The sequence below is a fragment of the Columba livia genome, chromosome 1 (genome assembly GCF_036013475.1).
Source record: "Columba livia isolate bColLiv1 breed racing homer chromosome 1, bColLiv1.pat.W.v2, whole genome shotgun sequence".
In the NCBI taxonomy this organism is placed as follows: domain Eukaryota; kingdom Metazoa; phylum Chordata; class Aves; order Columbiformes; family Columbidae; genus Columba; species Columba livia.
In genome coordinates, this window is record NC_088602.1 from 210,959,237 (window position 1) to 210,982,889 (window position 23,653).

General features: G+C 61.3%; 2 protein-coding genes across 3 annotated transcripts in view; one reads left to right on the forward strand and one right to left on the reverse strand.

The window, feature by feature from the left end:
• The window catches only part of TNPO3 (transportin 3), a 35,600-nt gene extending 26,110 nt beyond the window's left edge, over positions 1-9,490 (forward strand). Inside the window, exons 11-23 of the mRNA XM_065049394.1 lie at positions 672-811; positions 889-1,080; positions 2,641-2,732; positions 3,460-3,536; positions 3,793-3,853; positions 4,135-4,275; positions 4,372-4,488; positions 5,261-5,355; positions 5,461-5,617; positions 6,411-6,578; positions 6,672-6,784; positions 7,509-7,598; positions 8,856-9,490. Of these exons, the coding sequence (XP_064905466.1) occupies positions 672-811; positions 889-1,080; positions 2,641-2,732; positions 3,460-3,536; positions 3,793-3,853; positions 4,135-4,275; positions 4,372-4,488; positions 5,261-5,355; positions 5,461-5,617; positions 6,411-6,578; positions 6,672-6,784; positions 7,509-7,569 (1,414 nt within the window). The 3' untranslated portion in view covers positions 7,570-7,598; positions 8,856-9,490. The remainder of the gene's footprint in view (positions 1-671; positions 812-888; positions 1,081-2,640; positions 2,733-3,459; positions 3,537-3,792; positions 3,854-4,134; positions 4,276-4,371; positions 4,489-5,260; positions 5,356-5,460; positions 5,618-6,410; positions 6,579-6,671; positions 6,785-7,508; positions 7,599-8,855) is intronic.
• Positions 9,143-20,934, reverse strand: IRF5 (interferon regulatory factor 5). 2 transcript variants are annotated; one of them, XM_065049396.1, is made up of 9 exons: positions 20,821-20,934; positions 17,710-17,882; positions 14,711-14,894; positions 13,927-13,979; positions 13,809-13,839; positions 13,461-13,721; positions 11,428-11,817; positions 10,408-10,526; positions 9,143-10,254 (listed from the first exon to the last, which is right to left on the reverse strand). In XM_065049396.1, the coding sequence occupies exons 2-9, from the start codon at positions 17,878-17,880 to the stop codon at positions 10,036-10,038; spliced, it is 1,428 nt and encodes a 475-aa protein (XP_064905468.1). In that variant the 5' UTR covers positions 17,881-17,882; positions 20,821-20,934; the 3' UTR covers positions 9,143-10,035. The 2 variants fall into 2 exon arrangements, with proteins under 2 accessions (XP_064905468.1, XP_064905467.1); XM_065049395.1 differs by having other exon boundaries at positions 13,927-13,997.
• Positions 20,935-23,653: the final 2,719 nt, after the last annotated feature.

A 23,653-nucleotide genomic window follows, 5' to 3' on the forward strand; every position in this document is an offset into this window, starting at 1 on the left:
CTGGGGACAGCAGGGTGACCATGAGCCAGCACTGGGCCCTTGTGGCCAGGAAGCCAATGGTACCTGGGGTGGGTTAGAAGGGGGTGGTCAGTGGGTCAGAGAGGTTCTCCTGCCCCTCTGCTCTGCCCTGGGGAGACCACACCTGGAATATTGTGTCCAGCTGTGGCCCCTCAGTTCCAGCAGGACAGGGAACTGCTGCAGAGAGTCCAGCGCAGCCACCAAGATGCTGGAGGGAGTGGAGCATCTCCCGTGTGAGGAAAGGCTGAGGGAGCTGGGGCTCTGGAGCTGGACAAGAGGACACTGAGGGGGGACTCATTGCTGGGGATGAACATGGAAAGGGGGAGTGTCAGGAGGATGGAGCCAGGCTCTTCTGGTGACAACCAGTGACAGGACAAGGGGCAATGGGTGCAAACTGGAACACAGGAGGTTCCACTTGACTATGAGAAGCAACTTGTTGGGGGTGAGGGTGGCAGAGCCTGGCCCAGGCTGCCCAGGGGGTTGTGGAGTCTCCTTCTGTGCAGACATTCCAACCCGCCTGGACACCTTCCTGTGTAACCTCATCTGGGTGTTCCTGCTCCATGGGGGGATTGCACTGGATGAGCTTTCCAGGGCCCTTCAACCCCTGACACTCTGGGATTCTGTGATAAACCATCCACCTTTTCCCCCCTCAGGGAGAACAACCCGACTCTGGTGGAGGTGCTGGAGGGGGTGGTTCGCCTCCCCGAAACAGTGCACACCGCTGTGCGCTACACCAGCATCGAGCTGGTGGGAGAGATGAGCGAGGTGGTGGACAGGAACCCCCAATTCCTGGGTGAGTCCCTGCCCGTCACCCCCTCCCCGCGTCCCCAAGCCCCAGACCCCTCTTCACGCCGCGTTTCTCCCCCGCAGACCCCGTGCTGGGTTATTTGATGAAAGGTCTGTGCGACCGGCGCTTGGCGTCGGCGGCGGCCAAGGCCATCCACAACATCTGCTCCGTGTGCCGGGACCACATGGCGCAGCACTTCACAGGGCTGCTGGAGATCGCCCGCTCCCTCGACTCCTTCACGCTCTCGCCAGAGGCGGCTGTGGGGCTCCTGAAGGGTACGTGTGTGGCCGGCGGGACCAGGGCAGTGACCATCCCTGTGCTGGGCAATGGGGAGGGCAAACCGCGAGTCCTGGGGGCAGTTCTGGGCACCTGAATCACCTCAGGGTTCAAAATGGCGGCACCCAAATCACCTCAGGGCTCAGTGTTGTGGCACCTGTATCACAAGTGTGATGGAGCAGCTGAGGGACCTGGGGGTTCAGCTGGAGAACAGGAGCTGAGGGGAGACCTTCTGATCTCTGAACTGCCTGAAAGGAGCTTGGAGCCAGGGGGGTCGGGCTCTGCTCCCCAGGAACAAGCGCCAGGAGCAGAGGAAACGGCCTCAAGTTGCGCCAGGGGAGGTTGAGGTTGGATGTGGGAACAATTTCTTCCCCAAAGGGCTGTGGGGCATTGGAACAGGCTGCCCAGGGCAGTGCTGGAGTCACCAGCCCTGGAGGGCTGGACAGACGGACATGAGGTTCTCAGGACATGGGGCAGGGACAGGGGTGGTTATGGTTGGACTCCATGACCTTGAGGGTCTCCTCCAACCAAAACGATTTTATGTTTCTATATTTGGGGGGGGAAATCATCCCCATAGATGCTACAACCCCATTTCCACATGTTTTTTCATAGACAAGGGTGTCTCGGTTTGCCCTGAGAGACGCTTCATACTTCCACATTTCGAGTCTTCTCAAGAGCTCTCGTGGGGCAGGAGATAGAAACAAATCCTTCCTGGTTTTATAAGCTGTCTCCAGCCCCGCTCTGAACTTCAAATGCAGGAGGAAAACATTGTCCGTGCTCACAGCCAAGTTAGCAAGGGGTTACTGCTCTATCTGAGTCAGCTGCTGTACACACAGGGTGCAAAATTGCAAATATGTTCATTTTTAGAGGCGCTTTGGATGCAGGAATGCAGATTTTCAGCTCCGGCCGGCGCTGGGACGTTCGCTTGTCCCGGGGCCATCGGGCACCGCGCGGCTCTGCGCCCACGGCCGGGCGTGGGAACGCGCGGGACGCGATTCCCGACGGATCCGAGCGCTTCTGAAACCTTTAGAAACAGGAGCTGGAGCGTTTTTGCGGCCGTACAGTCGGGGTGTGCGACTAAAGACACAAACTCCTCCTTTTCCCACTTGTTTGCGCCCCCGTATCGACGCCGGCAGCACCGGCCACAATCCCCAGCTGCTCCTTTGAAACAACACAACAAATCCACGAGTGGGGCGGTTTATTCCTTGCTGTGATGTGGCGGTTGGGAGCGGCTCAGGCACTTGTTCTCTTATGTTTATTTGTGCTGAGCCCTAAAACGCCTCCGCTGTGGGTCAAAAAAAAGCTTCTTCGGACCTCCTGATGCCACCAGGGTGAGGATGCTGTGGGGACACCCAGTGTGTCCCATGTCCTCGTGATGTCCCTTCTCCTTCCCACCCCGCGGCGCGTGTTTCGGTGTCGGGTTTAAGCCAAAACTCGAGTTTAAGCTGCGGAGAAGCGGCTGGGAAGCGAGCGCAGCGTTTTCCCCGCGGCGGGCAGGCTCGCTTGGGCTCGTCCTCGCCGCGTTCCTGCTCCTGAACGTGTCTGCTCTTGCCTTTCAGGAACGGCCTTGGTCCTGGCCCGCCTGCCCCTGGAGAAGATCGCGGAATGCCTCAGCGAGCTCTGCGCCGTGCAGGTGATGGCGCTCAAGAAGGTACGTCCCGTTAATCCTCTCCTTGTCGCTGGTTTAAATGGGACGGAGCAGAGCCCGTCAAGCGGCCATGGCTCCACCTTTGCATCCTCAAAGCCAGAGACTGAGACCGTCCTTGTCCCTGTATCTCCTGCATGAGAAATACCCAGCTCCCAGAACATGCGATGGGTGAAATGGGGTGAAAACTATCCCTAGAAACCACTTTATGTAGCAAAGATCCTTCCCGCACCCCCTTAAACGCAACAGGCAGCTTTCACCCCACGTCTGCGGGTAGAGAATGTGGGAACTCGGTTTCCCCGTGGGGCACGTGGTCCCAGAAGGTCACGTTCTGGCTGTCCCCAAAAATGTGGTGGCCATAGTGACCTGAACTGCGCAGGCGATTGGACCAGATTATAGAATCAGAATAATTTTGGTTGGAAAAGCCCCTTAAGATCGAGTCCAGCCATAACCCACCCTGTCCCTGCCCCATGTCCTGAGAACCCCATGTCCGTCTGTCCAGCCCTCCAGGGCTGGTGACTCCAGCACTGCCCTGGGCAGCCTGTTCCAATGCCCCACAGCCCTTTGGGGAAGAAATTGTTCCCACATCCAACCTCAACCTCCCCTGATGCAACTTGAGGCCGTTTCCCGGCGCAAAAAGGGGACGTGAAATTGCTGCTGCTACCCAGACAGTGTTTATTCAATCTTCCCTGGGAAAAGTCCTGAAATCCCATCGTTTTCCCTTGTTTTGCAGCTGCTCTCTCAGGAGCTGAGCAACGGCCTCTCCTCAGACCCCACCGTGCCCCTGGATCGACTCGCCGTCATATTTAGGTGAATAAAGAGGAGCTGGGGCAGCCCGGGCTGGGGGTGTGAGCTCTGCAGCCAAAACTGCTCATTTAAAACTAAACTAATCACAGCTCCTTTCCCCCTGATCCCCAAAATGGGCTGGAAGCAGCTTCTTCACCACGTTCAAGGCTCTCCAGCTGCTGGTCCTATTCCTGCGGGCGTTTGAGGCTCCAACCCATTGAAACACAAAACCCGACTGCTTAGAAAACTAAAAACATAACGTTTCGCTGCTTTTTCACAGACACACTAACCCCATTGTAGAGAACGGACAGATCCACCCGTGCCAAAAAGTCATTCAGGAGGTAAGTGCCGGGTTTCTGTGATTTGGGAAGGGGTGGGTGGTGGGAAGGAGTTTGACTTTTCAGCCCCTGGATGGAGAACATGGCTCTGCAAATGTCCCAAGTGCCTTAATTTCCCTGCCTGTGTGATGTTTGCATCGCTGCTATGGGGCTTTTTATCCACTCCGAGCTCTTTATTCCTATATAAATCTAATTTACGCATCCTCTAGCACAGGTTCTTGTGTTTTTTGGGGCTTGAGCGGGCTCTGCCGCAGGGATTTGGGTGTTTTTGTACCGTCTCTCAGATCTGGCCGGTGCTGTCGGAGACCCTGAACAAACACAGTGCCGATAACCGCATCGTGGAGCGGTGCTGCCGGTGCCTGCGCTTCGCCGTGCGCTGCGTGGGGAAAGGCTCGGCCGCGCTCCTGCAGCCGCTCGTCACCCAGGTACAGCCCGGGGGGACAAAACCCCCCGTTCTCGGGGCCTTTCGGGGCGCTGGGACGCGGCGGTGCCGGCGGGTGGGTGACGGTGTGTCCCCGCAGATGGTGAACGTGTACCGGGCGCACCAGCACTCCTGTTTCCTCTACCTGGGCAGCATTTTGGTGGACGAGTACGGGATGGAGGAGGGATGCAGGCAGGGCCTGCTCGACATGCTGCAGGTGGGTGCTGGGAGCCGGCGGGTTCGGTTCCTGTTATCTGAATCATCAAATAAGCCGGGAAAGGGCTTCAAAGTCATCGAGTCCAACCCTTAACCCAAAAGTGTCCCTGAGAACCTCATCTCTGTCCAACCCTCCAGGGCTGGTGACTCCAGCACTGCCCTGGGCAGCCTGTTCCAATGCCCCACAGCCCTTTGGGGAAGAAATTGTTCCCACATCCAACCTCAACCTCCCCTGGCGCAACTTGAGGCCGTTTCCTCTGCTCCTGGCGCTTGTTCCTGGGGAGCAGAGCCCGACCCCCCTGGCTCCAAGCTCCTTTCAGGCAGTTCAGAGATCAGAAGGTCTCCCCTCAGCTCCTGTTCTCCAGCTGAACCCCCAGGTCCCTCAGCCGCTCCATCACATTGTGCTCCAGCCCCTCACCAGCTCCGTTCCCTTCTCTCCACTCGCTCCAGCACCTCAAGCTCTTTCTTGGCGTGAGGGGCCCAGAACTGCCCCCAGGATTGGCGGTTTGTCCTCCCCAGGTCCCAGCACAGGGACGGTCACTGCCCTGGGCCTGCTGGCCACACCAGTGCTGGTCCCAGCCAGGATGCTGGTGGCCTCTTGGCCACCTGGACACACGCTGGCTCATGTTCAGTCACTGGCACCAACACCCCCAGCTCCTTTTCCAGCCACTCTTCCCCAGCTGCAGCGTCCATGGGGTTGTTGTGACCCCAGTGCAGGACCCAGCCTCATTGTAACCATGACTAATTGCTAACGAATCCCCACCCCTTGGCAGGCGCTGTGCATCCCCACCTTCCAGCTCCTCGAGCAGCCCAACGGCCTCCAGAACCACCCGGACACCGTGGACGACCTGTTCCGCCTGGCAGCCAGGTACCCACACCAGGAACGCCACAGCCCCCTCTCCTCGTGGCGGGGTCCCCACAGGCAGGATCCTCCCTTCCCAGTGTCCCCTCACATCCGTCCGTCTGTCCTCAGGTTCATCCAGCGCAGCCCCGTCACGCTGCTCCGCAGCCAGGTGATGATCCCCATCCTGCAATGGGCCATTGCCGCCACCACCCTGGATCACCGCGACGCCAACTGCAGCGTCATGAAGTTCCTCCGCGACCTCATCCACACCGGGGTGGCCAACGACGTGAGTCACCCGGGGGTGTCACCCTGGTTTGTCACCGCTGTCCTGCCGCCAGAGCCAGGCCACCGCGGTGGAGACGCTCCCAGAGCGAGGGGCAGCGTCTCTGTCCCCATACGCTGCTCACCCCCTTCTTCTCTCTGTCTTTCTCTCTGTCTTTCTCTCTGTCTTTCTCTCTGTCTTTCTCTCTGTCTTTCTCTCTGTCTTTCTCTCTGTCTTTCTCTCTGTCTTTCTCTCTGTCTTTCTCTCTGTCTTTCTCTCTGTCTTTCTCTCTGTCTTTCTCTCTGTCTTTCTCTCTCTCTTTCTCTCTCTCTTTCTCTCTCTCTTTCTCTCTCTCTTTCTCTCTCTCTTTCTCTCTCTCTTTCTCTCTCTCTTTCTCTCTCTCTTTCTCTCTCTCTTTCTCTCTCTCTTTCTCTCTCTCTTTCTCTCTCTCTTTCTCTCTCTCTTTCTCTCTCTCTTTCTCTCTCTCTTTCTCTCTCTCTTTCTCTCTCTCTTTCTCTCTCTCTTTCTCTCTCTCTTTCTCTCTCTCTTTCTCTCTTTTTGTTTCTTTCTCTTTTCTTTCCCCTTTCTTTCTGTTTCTTTCTCTTTCCTTTCTCCTCCTTCTTTCCTCTTTCTTTGTTCCTCCCTCCTTCCTCCCTTCTTCTTTCCTCTTTCCTTCCTCCCTTCCTCCTTCTTCCGTCTGTCGTCCTCTTCCGTCTGTCGTCCTCTTCCGTCTGTCGTCCTCTTCCGTCTGTCGTCCTCTTCCGTCTGTCTTTGTGTGTCTTTCTCTTTCCTCCTCCTTTCCTCCTTGCTCTGGCAGCACGAGGAAGACTTTGAGGTGCGGAAGGAGCTCATCAACCAGGTGATGACCCAGCTGGGCCAGCAGCTCGTCAACCAGCTGCTGCACACGTGCTGCTTCTGCCTCCCGCCCTACACGCTGCCCGACGTGGCCGAGGTGCTCTGGGAGATCATGCAGATCGACCGGCCGGTGAGAACCGCGGGGTCCGCCCCAGACCCCCCCAAACCGCCGCCTGCTCGGGGTGTCGCGTCCTGAATCGTGTCCGTCTCCTGCGTCCCGCAGACGTTCTGCCGCTGGCTGGAGAACTCGCTGAAGGGTTTGCCCAAGGAGACCACGGGAGGAGCCATCCAGGTCACGCACAAACAGCTGACGGACTTCCACAAGCAGGTGACAAGGTGAGCGTCACCGCGGCACGGGGGACATCCCTGGGCTGTCACCTGGGCACCTTCTGCCCTCCAAAGCTCTGTCACGCATGTCACTGCTGTGAATTGTCTCCCAAAGCGTGTCCGCAGGAGCCGAGGGGGTGGCAGGATGTCACCATGTCACCCCCAGCCCGTGACACCACTCCGGCGGCTCATTGGGCCGTTCCCAGTACAAACCAGTTGGGGACAGTCTGGCTGTGGGATGCAGGTGTCACCTTTTCCAGCCCCAAGTGGGTTTTTCTGCTCCTGCCTGAGCCCTGTGAACTGTCCCCGAGCCACCAGCCGCCACCAACACCAGATCAGCCCCTGGGGCGACCCCGGGATGTCCCCTCTGCCTGGCCTGTCGCTTCCAGTCCCCAGTTTGGGGACATTGTCTGCTCGGCCCCCACTCGCTCCCGCACCCCCTGCCTGGCTCTGTCTCAGCCCCAGAAAAATCCCAGAGCCCAAATCCCCGCTTGGGCTTTTCCCCGTGTGTCCGGCCACCACCCTGGTGACACGCAGGTCCCCTCTGGGGACAGTCAGGGGCTGCCCAGCCCTGACAATGTCCCTACGTGTCCCCAGCACCTCAGGGCTGAGCGGGCATCACCCTGTCCCCACCACGGGGCTGTTGGGGTGGACACCTTCCCTGCGCCCCGAATGTCACCCCTGAATGTCACTCCCGAATGTCACCCCACTGATGTCACCCGTGTCTTTGCAGCGCTGAGGAATGTAAACAAGTGTGTTGGGCGCTGAGGGATTTCACCCGTCTGTTCCGATAGCTCCTGCCCCACACAGCGCCCGCCCCCAGGTGAGAGCCCCTGTGGGACCCCCACCCCATGGGACCCCCACCCCACGGGACCCTAATCCTGCCCTGTGGTGACCGTCACCCCACAGGGATCGTCCACCACATGGGACAGTCACGCTACGGGGACCTTCAACCCATGGGACTGTCACCCTGCCCCACAGCGACACGCACCCCATAGGGATCACCACCCCGCCCCATGGGGACGGTCACTCCACGGGAACCACCCCCTGCCCCATGGGACTGTCACCCCATGGGACCGCCACCCCACAGTGACCCTCACCCTGCCCCATGGGATTGTCACATCACAGGGACCTTCACCCTATGGGACTGTCACCCTGCCCCACAGTGACCCTCACCCCACGGGGACCATCCCCTGCCCCATAATGAACCATCACCCCATGGTAACCCTCACCCCATGGGGACTGTCACTCTGTGGGGACTGTCCCCTGCCCAGTGGTGACCCTCACCCCACGAGGACTGTCCCCCTGCCCCATGGGAGGGTCATGCCATAGGGACTGTCACCCTATGGGATCCTCACCCTGCCCCATGGTGACCATCACCCCATGGGGACTGTCACTCCACAGGGACCACCCCCTGCCCCATGGGACTGTCACCCCATGGGGACTGCCACCCCACAGTGACCCTCACTCTGTGCCATGGGCTTGTCACATCATGGGGACCTTCACCCTATGGGACTGTCACCCTGCCCCACAGTGACCCTCACTCTGTGCCATGGGCTTGTCACATCATGGGGACCTTCACCCTATGGGACTGTCACCCTGCCCCACAGTGACCCTCACTCTGTGCCATGGGCTTGTCACATCATGGGGACCTTCACCCTATGGGACTGTCACCCTGCCCCACAGTGACCCTCACCCCACGGGGACCATCCCCTGCCCCATAATGAACCATCACCCCATGGTGACCCTCACCCCATGGGGACTGTCCCCTGCCCCATGGGAGGGTCATGCCATCGGGACTGTCACCCCATGGGATCCTCACCCTGCCCCATGGTGACCATCACCCCATGGGGACCGTCACTCCACAGGGACAATTCCCTGCCCCGTGGTGACTGTCACCCCGTGGGGACCATCTGCCCCATGGAACCATCACACCCCAGGGACCCCATAGCACTGTCACTGACCCACCGTGACCCTCACCCCATGGGGACCATCACCCCAAGGGGACTGTCCCCTGCCCTGTGGTGACACTGCAGCCGTGTCACCCCAGGCAAGGACTGACCCCCGGCCCCTCCCCCAGGAATGTCTTTTAATTAGAAGACAGAAAACGAAGAAAAATCCCGAGAATGTGTCCCACACTGAGCCGCGGTCCCGGCGGCCGGGGGTCGTCCCTCGCTCCAGCGCGTCCCCAGAGCCGGGGCAGGACAGCGGCTCCGGGACCCGCGCATCCGCGTCCCCAGGGGGGGAAGTAACAAAACACACCAAAACCCCCCAAACCCGCCACCGCCCAGCGGAGCGAAACCACAGAGCGGAGCCGAAAAACTCTGTGAAACGGGAAAATACGATCATTACGAAAAACAACCAACACACAAACACTAAAAAGTTATTTCAGGAAAGAAAACGGGGGGTTTTAAATAGATTTAGGAAAAGCCGGTGGCTGCGGGGTCCGTCCCCCTCCCCGCGTCCTGCCCGCGGGGCCCCCAGGAGCCGCAGCGGGACGGACTCTTTCAATATAGAAATATTATATTTGGGTTTGCTGCTTTTTTTGGAAGTTTCAGTTTTTGGTTTCTTTGAAGTATTTTGGGGTTTATGTGGTTGGGTTTGGGCCCGGCTGGAGCGGGGGGGCCCGGGCGGGAGCTGCTCCCGCGGGGGCGGAGCCGTCGTGGCGAAAAACAATAAAAAACAACCAAAAAAAATGGAAAAAACAAATGAAAAGCCGAATTCTGGGCTGGTTCTTCTCTGGGGTCACGTCTGGTGTTGGGTGGCCCTGTCCCCACTGTCCCCAGCCCTGTCCCCAGCCCTCCCCCCACTGTCCCCAGCCCTGGAGGGGCTCAGACTCCAGTGCAGATCCATTTTCTTGCTCTTTCACCCCAAAACTGGGGGGAGGTGAATCCAGCATCTCCAGGGGGTGGGGACAGCGATGGGACCACCCATGGGTGACCCAACCAGGGTTCTTCCCTTGTGTGGTGGCCACGCTGTGCATGTCACCGATGTCCCCAAAACTGTGGGGAGGTGAATCCAGCATCTCCAGGGGGTGGGGACAGCGATGGGACCAGCGGGGACACCCATGGGTGACCCAACCGCGGTTGTCCCCTTGCGTGGTGGCCACGCTGTGCATGTCCCCAAAACTGTGGGGGGGTGGGGAGGTGAATCCAGCATCTCCAGGGGGTGGGGACAGCGATGCGACCAGCGGGGTCACCCATGGGCACGCAGCGGGGTTGTCCCCTCGCGTGGTGGCCACGCCGTGCGTGTCCCCGGTGTCATGGGGGGAGCCCCCAGGCCCCGGTTTGGGGGTCGGGGGCCGGGGGGGCCGGCGGCAGCCGCTGCTGGTGCTGCCAGAGCTGGTGAAGCTCCTTGAACTGCTCCACCAGCCGGTCCTTGAGGTCGGGGTGCGAGATGTGCAGGGGGACGCTGTCGGCCGACCAGGACAGCTCCCCCGAGAACATCTCCAGGAGCAGCCGCGCCGCCACCGGCACCACCTGCGAGAGCCGTCACACCGTCACACCCCGTGGTGACACTGGCACACCCCGTGGGGGACACCACACCCCGTGAGGGACACCATCACACCCCGTGGGGGACACCGTCACACCCCCGTGGTGACACCGGCACCCCGGGGTGGCCCTGCGACTCACCTGCACCGTGATGAGTTTTTTCTCCTTGGGCTTCTGGTCAGGCCACTCCTCGCCGAAGCAGAAGAAGATCTCGAAAGGGGGCGGCGTGGAGGTCTGGCCCTTCTGGAACAGGATGAGGCCTGGGGGGCCCAAGGCTGCGGTGATGCCATGTGGTCCCAGTGCCACCATGGATGACACCCCACCATGGGTAGTGTCCCACCATGGATGGCATCCCACCATGGACAGGGTTCCACCATGGATGGCGTCCCACCAGGGATAGTGTCCCACCATGGGTAGTGTCCCACCATGGATGGCGTCCCACCATGGACAGGGTCCCACCAGGGATAGTGTCCCACCATGGATGGCATCCCACCATGGACAGGGTCCCACCATGGATGGCGTCCCACCATGGATAGGGTCCCACCATGGGTAGTGTCCTACCATGGATGTCGTCCCCCCATGGATGGCGTTCCACCATGGATGACATCCCATCACAGATAGTGTCCCGCCATGGATTACATCCCACTGTGGTTGACGCCCCACCATAGATAGTGTCCCACCATAAATCATGTCTCACGATGGATGGTGTCCCACCAAGGATGACGTCCCACCATAGTGTCCCACCATAGACAGTGTCCCACCATAAATCATGTCTCACTATGGATGGTGTCCCACCAAGGATGACGTCTCACCATAGTGTCCCACCACAGTGTCCCACGATAGTTAGTGTCCCACCATGGATGGTGTCCCACCGTGCCATCAGGTTACCATGGGCTGTTGGGGTCACCCCACCCCAACCTAGACCCCCGTTCCAGCTGGTGTCCCCCCGTCCCAGCTTGGTCCCCCAATGCCATCAGGTCCCCATTGGGCTGCTTGCTGTCCCCCATCCCATCTTTGTCCCCTCATCCCATCAGGTCCCCACATGCAGCCTGGTGTCCCCACATCCCCGTTGGTGTCCCCCCATCCCAGCTGATCCCTCCACCCCATCCAATCTCCCCAAGGGTCACAGGAGGACACCCCCTCCCCACCATCTCCTCTCACCGTTGAGAAACCCCTCCAGGCTGAAGAGCTTGGTCTTCTTCTCCCTCTCAATGGGGTTGGGGCCGGTGGGGGGGCCGGCGCAGGGGCCGGTCCAGAAGACCTTGCACTGGCAGAGCCGGATGGCATAGAGGTCCTGGCCCTGCAGCTCCAGGATCAGCCCCCGGTCCAGCACGTCCAGCAGCTGGTGGGTGTAGAAGCGTTGCTTCTCGTTGGGGATGGTGTCGGGGGCCGGGAAGCGGACCTGCTCCAGCGTCAGTGGCCCGAACAGCTCCACCTGCTCCTGCGTGGGCTCCAGGCTGCTGTGGAACAGGCGGCAGCCGTGGGGGTTGCTGATGGTGAGGACGCACACCTGGCGGCCCCGGTACTGGAACTTGATCTCCAGGTCGGTCACTGGTGGAGGGACGTGGGTGTCAATGGCCCAGTGGGGACCACACCATGGACACACCATCCAGCCGCCCTCAGGGACGCACAGCCATGGGCACCCACGTCTAACCACCCCATGGCCACCACATGCCCATGGCCACCTCATCCAACCACCCCATGGACACCCATGTCCAACCACCCCATGGCCACCACATGCCCATGGCCACCCCATCCAACCACCCCATGGACACCCATGTCCAACCACCCTACACCCATGGACACCCATGTCCAACCATCCCATGGCTACCACATGCCCATGGCCACCCATGTCCAGCCACCCCAGGGCCACCACATGCCCATGGCCACCCCATGGGCACCCCACACCCATGGACGCCCATGTCCAATCACCCCATGGGCAACCTACACCCATGGAGACCCCACCCAGTCACCCCATGGCCACTCCATACCCTGTGGACACACCACACCTATGGACATCTCAACCAGCCATCCCACACCCATGGACACCCCACAGCCATGGGCATCCACGTACTACCACCCAACCCCAACGGCCACCACATGCCCACGGCCACCACCATCCAGCCACCCTACACTCATAGCTACATACCCATGGACACCCGCTTCCAGCCATCCCACCCCATGGACACACATGTCCAACCACCCCATGGCCACCACATGCCCATGGCCACCCCATCCAACCACCCCATGGACACCCATGTCCAACCACCCCATGGCCACCACATGCCCATGGCCACCCCATCCAACCACCCCATGGACACACATGTCCAACCACCCCATGGCCACCACATGCCCATGGCCACCCCATCCAACCACCCCATGGACACCCATGTCCAACCACCCCACACCCATGGACACCCATGTCCAGCCACCCCAGGGCTACCACATGCCCATGGCCATCCCATCCAACCACCCCATCGACACACCAGAGCCATGGCCACCCCGTCCAACCACCCCATGGGCAACCTACACCCTATCCAGCCACTCCACACCCATGGCCATCCATGTCCAACCACGCCATGTCCATGGCCACCACCATCCAGCCACCCCACGCATAGCCACCCACGTCCAACCACCCCATGGCCACCCCCTTCCAGCCATCCCATGGCCAACCTTTGCCCATGGCCACCCCCATCCACCCACCCTACACCCATGGCCACCCCTATCAGCCACCCCATGGCCACCCTACACCCATGGCCACCCTATCCAACCACCCCATGGCCAATCTATGCCCGTGGGCACCACCATCCAGCCACCCTACACCCATGGCCATCCTTATCCAGCCACCCCATGGCCACCCTAGAGCCATGGCCACCCCATCCAACCACCCCATGGCCACCCCAGAGCCATGGCCACCCCATCCAACCACCCCATGGCCACCCTACACCCACGGCCACCCCATCCAACCACCCCATGGCCAACCTATGCCCATGGGCACCACCATCCAGCCACCCTACACCCATGGCCATCCTTATCCAGCCAGCCCATGGCCACCCCAGAGCCATGGCCATCCCATCCAACCACCCCATGGCCAACCTACACCCATGGCCACCCCATCCAGCCACCCCACGGCCACCCTACGCCCATGGCCACCCATGTCCAGCCACCCCACCCCAGTGCCCCCCTCTCCTCACACGGCAGCATGTGGGGGCTGATGAGCAGGTTGGGGGTCCCATGCTCCAGGGGGGCCATGGGGCAGGCGGTCGGGGGCCCCAAGGGGGGCCCGGTCTGGGGGGCGGGGGGCAGCTCGGGGGTCCCGTGGGTGCCCCCTACGTCCCCGGGGAGCAGTGCCGGGGGGGGCGGCACGAAGGGCCCCGGGGGGCAGCCAGTGCCGAAGTTGGGGTCCTCCTCAGGCCAGGGGTAGGGGGGCAGCAGGTCCCCCCCATGCTGGGGGTCTGGGGGACAGTGGGGGGTCATGGGGTGCACATAGGCCCCCAAAACCTCTGGGGGCTGCACCCCACGCCCCCCAGTGCCCCCCTCACCATTGATGCTCAGCGACATCATTCCCTGGAGCTGGGGGGAGCAGAGCGGTGGTTATGGGGTGGGGGGACAGGGACCCCCCGGGGTGTCCCCAGTTTGGGGGTGTCCCCCCCCAGGTACCTGGTTGTCATCGTCCTCCTCCTCGCAGCCATAGTCATCCTCATCCGCGTCATCTGCAGGGGACAGACGGGCTGGGGGACACGGGGATTTGGGGGTGTGGGGGGTCATGGGGTGTCAGGTTCTTGTGGGGTGTCAGGTCCTTGTGGGGTGTTGGGGCCTCTTGGGGTGCTGGGGCCTTATGGAGTCCTGGGACCTCTTGGGTGCTGGGGAGTTATCGGGTGTCAAGTCCTTGTGGGTGCTGGAGTTTCATGGGGTGCTGAGGCCTTACGGGGTGCTGGGACCTCTTGGGGTGCTGAGGAGTTTTGGGGTGCTGCATATGCTTGGGTGCTGGGATCTCATGGAGTGCTGGGGAATTGTGGGGTGCTGGGTCCCTGTGGGTACTGGAGCTCCATGGCGTGCTGGGGACCCATGGGGTGCAGAGTCCTGGTGGGGTGCTGGGGACTTTCTGGGGTGCCACATGCCTGGGGGGTTCCGGAGACACATGGGGTGCAGGACATAGATGGGTGCCGGGACCTCTTGGGGTGCTGGGTATTTATGGGGTGCTGGGCAGTTTTGGGGTGCTGGTGAGTTTTGGGGTGCTGCATATTGCTGGGTGCTGGAACCTCATGGGGCGCAGGCTCTCTTTGGGGTCCTGGGACCCCATGGGGTGCTGAGGTTTTGTGGGGTTCCGATGCTTCAGAGGGTGCTGGAGCTTTGGGGGCGCAGGGTCCCCGTGGGTCTCGGGGCGCACTGGCCATGGCGGGGGCTGTGACCCCGGTGTCCCCGCTCGTCCCCGTCCCCGTACCCGCGGGGGGTCCCTCGCAGAGCTCGTACACCTTGTAGGGGCGCAGCGGGGTGGCCTTGGTGCCGTCGAACAGCAGGCGGAACTCGCGGCTCTTGTTGAGGGCGCAGCGCAGGGTGGCTTTCCACTTGGGGGGGTCGGGGGCGTCCACCCCCTCCCGGAACTTCCCCGTCTCCTGCGCCCACGCCTGGGGGCAGCACCCCGGGAGGGGACCCTGTGTCACCCCGGAGCCGCGGCACCCCATCCAGTCACCCAGTGTCACCCCAATGTCCCACCAACCCGGGAGGGGACCCCGTGTCACCCCAGAGCCGCTGCACCCCATCCAGTCACCCAGTGTCACCCCAATGTCCCACCAGCCCGGGAGGGGACCCCGTGTCACCCCAGAGCCGCTGCACCCCACCCGGTCACCCAGTGTCACCCCAATGTCCCACCAACCCGGGAGGGGGCCCCGTGTCACCCCAGAGCTGCTGCACCCCATCCAGTCACCCAGTGTCACCCCAATGTCCCACCAACCCGGGAGGGGGCCCCGTGTCACCCCAGAGCTGCTGCACCCCATCCAGTCACCCAGTGTCACCCCAATGTCCCACCAGCCCGGGAGGGGACCCCGTGTCACCCCAGAGCCGCTGCACCCAACCTGGTCACCCAGTGTCACCCCAATGTCCCACCAGCCCGGGAGGGGACCCCGTGTCACCCCAGAGCTGCAGCACCCCACCCGGTCACCCAGTGTCACCCCAATGTCCCACCAACCCGGGAGGGGGCCCCGTGTCACCCCAGAGCTGCTGCACCCCATCCAGTCACCCAGTGTCACCCCAATGTCCCACCAACCCGGGAGGGGGCCCCGTGTCACCCCAGAGCTGCTGCACCCCATCCAGTCACCCAGTGTCACCCCAATGTCCCACCAGCCCGGGAGGGGACCCCGTGTCACCCCAGAGCCGCTGCACCCAACCTGGTCACCCAGTGTCACCCCAATGTCCCACCAGCCCGGGAGGGGACCCCGTGTCACCCCAGAGCCGCTGCACCCAACCCGGTCACCCAGTGTCACCCCAATGTCCCACCAGCCCGGGAGGGGACCCCGTGTCACCCCAGAGCTGCAGCACCCCACCCGGTCACCCAGTGTCGCCCCAACGTCCCAGCACCTGGTGCAGGGATCCCAAGTCACCCCAGCACCCCAACATGGGGATCCCGTGATACCCCAATGTCCAGCACCCACCACAGGGACCCCATGTCACCCCAACATCCCACCAACCCAGGAGGGACCCCATGTCACCCCAGAGCCGCTGCACCCCACCCGGTCACCCAGTGTCACCCCAATGTCCCAGCACCCACCACATGGACCCCGTGTCATCCCAACATCCCATCAGCCTGGGAGGGGACCCCGTGTCACCCCAGAGCCGCTGCACCCAACCTGGTCACCCAGTGTCACCCCAATGTCCCAGCACCCTTCAGAGGGACACCCCAGTCACCCCAGCATCCCAACGCAAGGATCCTGTGTCACCCCAATGTCCCAGCAGCCCAATCTGGGGATCCAAAGTCAGCCCAGCACCCCAACATGGGGATCCCGTGTCACCCCAATGTCCCAGCACCCATCACATGGACCCTGTGTCACCCCAACATCCCACCAGCCTGGGAGGGGACTCCGTGTCACCCCAATGTCCCAGAAGCCCAACCTGGGGACTCCAAGTCACCCAGCAGCCCAACATGGGGACCCTGTGTCCCAGCACCCGCCACAGAGTCCCCCTGCCACCCCATTGCCTCATAACCCCTGTCCCATGTCCCCTGTGCCACCCAACACCCCCATCCCAGGTCCCACTTGTCACCCCATCACCTCTGGCACATCCATCCTGTGTCCCCTTGTTCTCATGTCCCACCCCCTCCCACTATCCCACTCATCCCATGTCCCTTTGTCACCCCATCCTGCGTCCCTGTGGTCACCCCATCACCCCTGTCCCATGTCCCCTTTTTCACTCCCCTTCCGTGTCCCCATGTCGCCCCATCCCAAGTCCCCATCACCCCCACCCCATGTCCCCATGTCCCCCCATCCCATGTCCCCACCACCCCCATCCCATGCCATGTCCCCCCATCCCATGTCCCCATCACCCCCATCCCATGTCCTCATCCCCATCCCACATCCCCACGTCCCCTCCATCTCATGTCCCCATCACCCCCATCCTGTGTCCCCATGTCCCCACATCCCCCCTGTAACCGCCATTCTGTGTCCCCCTTGTCATCCCATCCCATGTCCCCCATTATCCCAATCCCATGTCCCCATCACCCCATCCCATGTCCCCCTATCCTGTGTCCCCATGTCCCTCCCATCCTGTGTCCCCATGTCCCCCCATCTCATGTCCTCATGTCCCCTCCATCTCATGTCCCCATCACCCCCATCCCATGTCCCCAAGTCCCCCCATCCCATGTCCCCATCACCCTCATCCCATGTCCCCATGTCTCCCCCATCCCGTGTCCCCATGTCCCCCCATTCCATGTCCCCATCACCCCCATCTCATGCCCCCATGTTCCCCCATCTCATGTCCGCATGTCCCCCCCATCCCATGTCCCCATCACCCCCATCCCACGTTCCCATGTCCCCCCCATCCCATGTCCCCATGTCCCCCCATACCATGTCCCCATCACCCCCATCTCATGCCCCCACGTCCCCCCATCTCATGTCCCCATCATCCCCATCTCAGGTCCCCATGTGTCCCAGCCCATCACACCCATCCCATGTCCCCATGTCCCCCCATCCCATGCCCCCATCACCCTCATCCCACCTCCCCATGTTCCCCCATCCCATGTCCCCACCAGCCCTATCCCATGCCATGTTCCCCTATCCCATGTCCCCATGTCCCCCCATCCCATGTCCCCATCACCCCCATCCTGTGTCCCCATGTCCCCCCATCCCATGTCCCCATCACCCCCATCTCATGCCCCCATGTCTCCCATCTCATGTCCCCATCACCCCCACCCCGTGTCCCCATGTCCCCCCGTCCCGTGTCCCCGGTCACCTTGAAGATGGTGTCGTGCTCGGGGGGCCCGTGGGGGTGGCGCGTGGCGTGGCGCCAGGGGATGGTGAAGCGGCGCCGCTCGGGGTCCAGCCAGCGCAGCCCCGGGTAGCGCTGGCTGCTCACCTGGGCCACCAGCCACGGCCGCAGCCGCACCCGCCGCGGGGGGTCCATGGCTGGGCACGGCATGGGGACATGGGGACATCAGGACATGGGGACACGGCGTGGGGACATGGGACATGGCGTGGGGACATGGGGACATCAGGACATGGGGACACGGCGTGGGGACATGGGGACACGGCGTCGGGACATGGGACACGGCGTCGGGACATGGGGACATCGGGACATGGGGACACGGCATGGGGACATGGGACACGGCGTTGGGACATGGGACACGGCGTTGGGACATGGAGACATCGGGACATGGGGACACGGCATGGGGACATGGGGACATCGGGACATGGGGACACGGCATGGGGACATGGGACACGGCGTTGGGACATGGGACACGGCGTTGGGACATGGAGACATCGGGACATGGGGACACGGCATGGGGACATGGGGACACGGCGTCGGGACATGGGACACGGCGTCGGGACATGGGGACATCGGGACATGGGGACACGGCATGGGGACATGGGGACACTGCGTCGGGACATGGGACACAGCGTTGGGACATGGGACACAGCGTCGGGACACCGGGGAACACAGGCTGGGGGCACTGGGGACACGGGGATGGGGACATGGGCTGGGGACACCGGGGACATTGGGATAGGGATATGGGGGACACAGGGCTGGGGACACAGGGCTGGGGATACAGGGCTGGGAACACTGGGGGAGACAGGCCTGGGGGACACAGGGCTGAGGACATGGGGCTGGGGACACTGGGGCAGCCACTGGTCCTAGGTGGGGATGAGACCTGGGCAGGTCGTGACACGTGTGACAGGCTGAGACCCATCCAGCTCTCGTGACACGTGTGACAGGCTGAGCCCCGACCAGCTCGTGACACAAGTAACAGGGATGAGACCCATCCAGCTCGTGACACAGGTGACAGGCTGAGCCCCGACCAGCTCTCATGACACGTGTGACAAGGCTGAGACCCATCCAGCTCTCATGATACATGTGACAAGGACTGAGGCCGGGGCAGCTTGTGACACGTGTGACAAGGCTGAGACCCATCCAGCTTGTGACACGTGTGACAGGGATGAGTCCCATCCAGCTCTCGTGACACGGGTGACAGGCTGAGCCCTCCCCAGCTCTAGTGACACGTGTGACAGGGCTGAGTCCTGTCAAGCTCTCGTGACACGGGTGACATGGCTGAGACCCATCCAGCTCTCATTACACGTGTGACAAGGACTGAGGCCGGGACAGCTCGTGACATGTGTGACAAGGCTGAGACCCATCCAGCTCGTGACACGTGTGACAGGGATGAGTCTCATCCAGCTCTCATGACACGGGTGACAGGCTGAGACCCATCCAGCTCTGGTGACACGTGTGACAGGGCTGAGTCCTGCCCAGCTCTGGTGACACGGGTGACAGGGCTGAGTCCTGCCCAGCTCTGGTGACACGGGTGACATGGTTGAGACCCATCCAGCTCTCGTGACACGGGTGACAGGCTGAGCCCTGGCCAACTCTCGTGACATGTGTGACAGGCTGAGCCCCCCCAAGTTCTCACGACCTGGGTGACAGGCTGAGCTCCATCCAGCTCTCGTGACACGTGTGACACGGGCTGAGGCCAGGCCGACTCTCATGACACGTGTGAGTGACAAGGGCTGAGACCTGGCCAGCTCGCGACACATGTGTGACAGTCTGAGGCCCGGCCAGCTCTGGTGACACGTGTGACAGGATGAGACCCATGCAGCTCTCGTGACACGTGTGAGTGACAAGGGCTGAGACCTGGCCAGCTCGTGACACGTGTGTGACAGGGCTGAGTCTTGTCCACCTCTGGTGACATGGGTAACAGGCTGAGTCCTGCCCAGCTCTCGTGACACAGGTGACAGGCTGAGACCCATCCAGCTCTCGTGACACGTGTGACAGGGCTGAGATCCATCCAGCTCTCGTGACATGGGTGACAGGCTGAGCCCTGGTCAACTCTCGTGACACGTGTGACAGGCTGAGACCCATCCAGCTCTCGTGACACGTGTGAGTGACAAGGGCTGAGACCTGGTCAGCTCATGACACGTGTGTGACAGGCTGAGTCCTGTCCACCTCTGGTGACACGGGTAACAGGCTGAGTCCTGCCCAGCTCTCGTGACACAGGTGACAGGCTGAGACCCATCCAGCTCTCGTGACACAGGTGACAGGCTGAGACCCATCCAGCTCGTGACACGTGTGACAGGCTGAGACCCATCCAGCTCTCGTGACACAGGTGACAGGCTGAGACCCATCCAGCTCTCGTGACACGTGTGACAGGGCTGAGTCCTGCCCAGCTCTGGTGACACGGGTGACAGGCTGGGTCCTGCCCAGCTCTCATGACACGAGTGTCCAGCTGTGACCCCCTGCCTGCCACCCCAGCCCCGAAACAGGAACCGGGTGTCCCCCCAGCCCCCCCGCGTGTCCCCAGGGTCCACGCCCTCCCCGGGTGGCCGTGGGGGGGTCACCAGCCCCGTCCCCCCCCCGCGGGGGTGCGGGGGCGTCACCCGCCCCGAAAGCAGAAGCTGCGGCGGCTTCGGGGAAACAAAACTGAAAAGAGTCGCGGGGGGGACACGGGGGACATGGGGGGACGGAGGGGGACACGGGGACAGGGGTCACGGGGGGGCATGGGGGACACGAGGGGGACACGGGGGATACGGGACATGGGGGACACAGGGCAAAAGGGGACATGGGGGGCTAAGTGGGGGGACATGGGACAACACGCAGGATACGGGGGGACATGAGAGGGAGACGGGGGGCGGGACATGAGGCACAGGGAGGGACACGGGACACGCGGGGGATACGGGGTGGACACAGAGTGGTCAGGGGACACGGGGGACGCGTGGGGGCGACACAGTGCACGGAGGATACGGGGCGACACGGGGGGACAAACGGGGGGACAGAGGCCCCCACCCCACGGTCACCCATCCCCGGGGAACCCACTTTCCACGGGTATCCCCTCCACGGACACTCGGGACCCACCTGCGCTCCGGGGCCACCGCGCGGCGCTTCCGCACGTGGGAGGGACCGGCCCCGCCCCCCGGCCCTGGGCCCGCCCCCCGACCCCGCCCGTGTCCCTCGTGTTCCCCCGTGTCCCACTCCAGTGTCCCCCCTGTGTTCCCCTTCCCGTGCCCGCTCTCCTGTGTCCCCCCTCGTGTCCCACTCCCATGTCCCCCAAACTGTGTCCCCACCTGTGTGTCCTCCCCAGTTCCCCCCGTGTCCCCCGTCCCGTGTCCCACCCCAGTGTCCCCCCCACCCCATGCTTCCCTTCCCGTGTCCCCTCTCCTATGTCCCCCTCGTGTCCCACTCCCGTGTCCCCCATCCTGTGTCCACCCGTGTCCCCTCCCGTGTGTCCTCCCCAAGTCCCCGCGTGTCCCCTATCCCGTGTCCGCCCCGTGTCCCACCCCAGTGCCCCCCCCCACCCCGTGCTCCCCTTCCCTTGTCCCCCATCCTGTGTCCCACCCCCCTTCCGTGTCCCCCGCCCCCGCCGTGTCACAATTTCCGTGTCCCACTCATCTCCCCCCAACGGTGTCCCCCGTGTTCCTTCCCCCCCGCCCCCCCCCCACGCCTTATGAGCCCCCCTTCTCGGTCACCCCGCAGACACCTAATTAACACACACTTTACATATATTTGCATAACCCAGCCCACCCCACGTGACGCGCGGGGCGGCTTCCCCAGAGTGGGCGGGCACCCCTTGACACGCCCCTCCCACCGGGCTGTGATTGACTCATCTCCTTGTCACTCACCACGCTCGCCCCGCCCCGCCCCTCCTGGGGCTGTTGCCCGGCAACGGGGGGCGGAGCGAAGGGGGCGAGGGGGCGTGGCCTGGGGCGTGGCCCGATCCCCAGATTTGGGGCGGAATCGCGTTTCCGAACTGCCAAATTGGGGGGGTTTGTCGGGAAGCCCGGTCCCGGAGCTGCCCCGAGTCAGGCCCGGGTCTATGGTTTTGGGGTTTTCGCCCCAGTTTTCAGCCCGGGTTCGCCCCACAGATCCCGGGGATCCACGTTCCTGCTCCGGGATCGGGACCGGCCCTGCCACTTCCCAAAAACACACCAAAACCCGCCCATTTATGGGGTATTTCCTCAAGAATCGCGTTCAGTTCCCGCTCCAGCCTTGCGAGGTGATTCCTGCGGAAATCGGGCTGATTTGGGGCGGATTTCGAGCGTTTCTGTCCTCACCGGGGGGATTTGGGGCAGATTTGGGTGATTTTGTCCTCAAGGGGGGGATTTGGGGCAGATTCGGGGGAAACGGCACGCTCGGGAATTTCCCTCCGTTCACATCTCCCTCCTGTTTCGGGAACCTCAGCAAACCGCTTTGATCTTTTGTTTTCGTTTTTAATTGTCATCTTTTATTTTCGTTTTTTATTTTTTTTATTTTATTTTTTATTTTTATTTTATTTTTTATTTTAACTTTAATGTTATTTTTTATTTTCACTTTTATTTTCATTTTTTATTTTATTTTTATGTTAATTTTATTTTTATTTTTATTTGTAGCTTTAGTTTTTTATTTTATTTTCATTTTATTTTGTATTTTATTTATTTTTATTTTTATTTCATTTTTAATTTTATTTTTTAAATTTTATTTTTATTTTAATTTTTTATTTTATTTTTTAATTTTCATTTTTAGTTTTCTTTTTATTTTATTTTATTCTTATTTTGTTTTTTATTTTAATTTTTCATTTTCTTTCCCCCCCGATTTGCCGCCCAGCCCCGGGTCCCTCCCCCCGTGACACTTGTCCCCGTGTCCCCGTGTCCCCGTGTCCCCGTGTCCCCAGCTCCACTCCCAAGTCCAGCACGGGCCGATCCCCATCATTTCGGGGTTACCACAACCGAAATCGCAGAGCTGGGGACGTTCCCTTTACCTTCTTCACCGAAATCATAAACCATTTCCAGCTTCAGCGCCGGCTGCGACAACTCGGGGACACACCCACGCGTGTCCCGCGGCCGCTGTCCCACCGATGTCCCCTCCGGGTGCCCCTCGCCCCTTCATTTTCCCCCTTTCTGGTCCGAATGGGCCGCTGCCGTGAGGGGGCGCACTCGGCTCGGCCGACGCGGGTCGGGACGGGATTCCCGGAGCCTTGGTCAGCGCAGCCATCGCGTCCCGCAGCCCCGCGGTGGTTTTGGGCTCATTCCGCCGGGTTTTGGCCAAAGAACCGGCCCGAAACCACCGCGGGGAGCGAACCCGCTGCCCAGTCTGCCTCAAATCACGTTCATTTACTCACTAGTTAATTAGCGTCGGGCGGCAAGACGCTCTTTTCCTTCACTCTTTTTCTTCCATAATTGTGTGGTCTCCTCCTCCCGGGAAATGGGGGGAAAACCCCGATTCTCCCCCATTTTTAGGTTGAGCTCAGCTCAACCTCCCACCGCCGAACCCAACTCACAATGTCCACGAGCTCCGAAATTATTCACCCTGTGGGTTTTTAATCCCATTTCGACGTCTCCTCTTCTTTCCGTGGCGGCTCCTTTGCCCCGAAGCGCTCAGGTTTCGTAAAGCTCAGTCCTATCTCAGCACTGGACGTGGCTGTGGGGACAATGGGTTTATTCTCCAAAATAAAACAAACCCCCAATATTTGGGACGGCGGAGGTTGGGTGGGATGAAAAATGGGATCATTTGATACTTTGTTCTCCAAAAAATGGTGGTTACACCCCAAATAAACCACCACCAACCTTCCTGGCGCCTGTTCTGGGGTCAAGGCAAAGGGAATTATTGATGATGTGACACATTGAAAATGCAGAGTATAAACCCCATCCTTGGGGTATTTTCACCTCAAAATACCACAGTTTTGGGAGGAGAAACCCCACGTTCTCCGTTATCC

What these genes read in the sequence shown, in the direction of transcription:
- IRF5 (XM_065049395.1), bottom strand. Translation starts at nt 17,880, where the DNA reads ATGGACCCCCCGCGGCGGGTGCGGCTGCGGCCGTGGCTGGTGGCCCAG. An exon ending in AGCACGACACCATCTTCAAG is followed by an intron (nt 14,895 to 17,709) that starts GTGACCGGGGAC and finishes TGCTGCCCCCAG; the next exon opens with GCGTGGGCGCAGGAGACGGG. An exon ending in CCTGGAGGGGTTTCTCAACG is followed by an intron (nt 10,527 to 11,427) that starts GTGAGAGGAGAT and finishes TGGGCCCCCCAG; the next exon opens with GCCTCATCCTGTTCCAGAAG.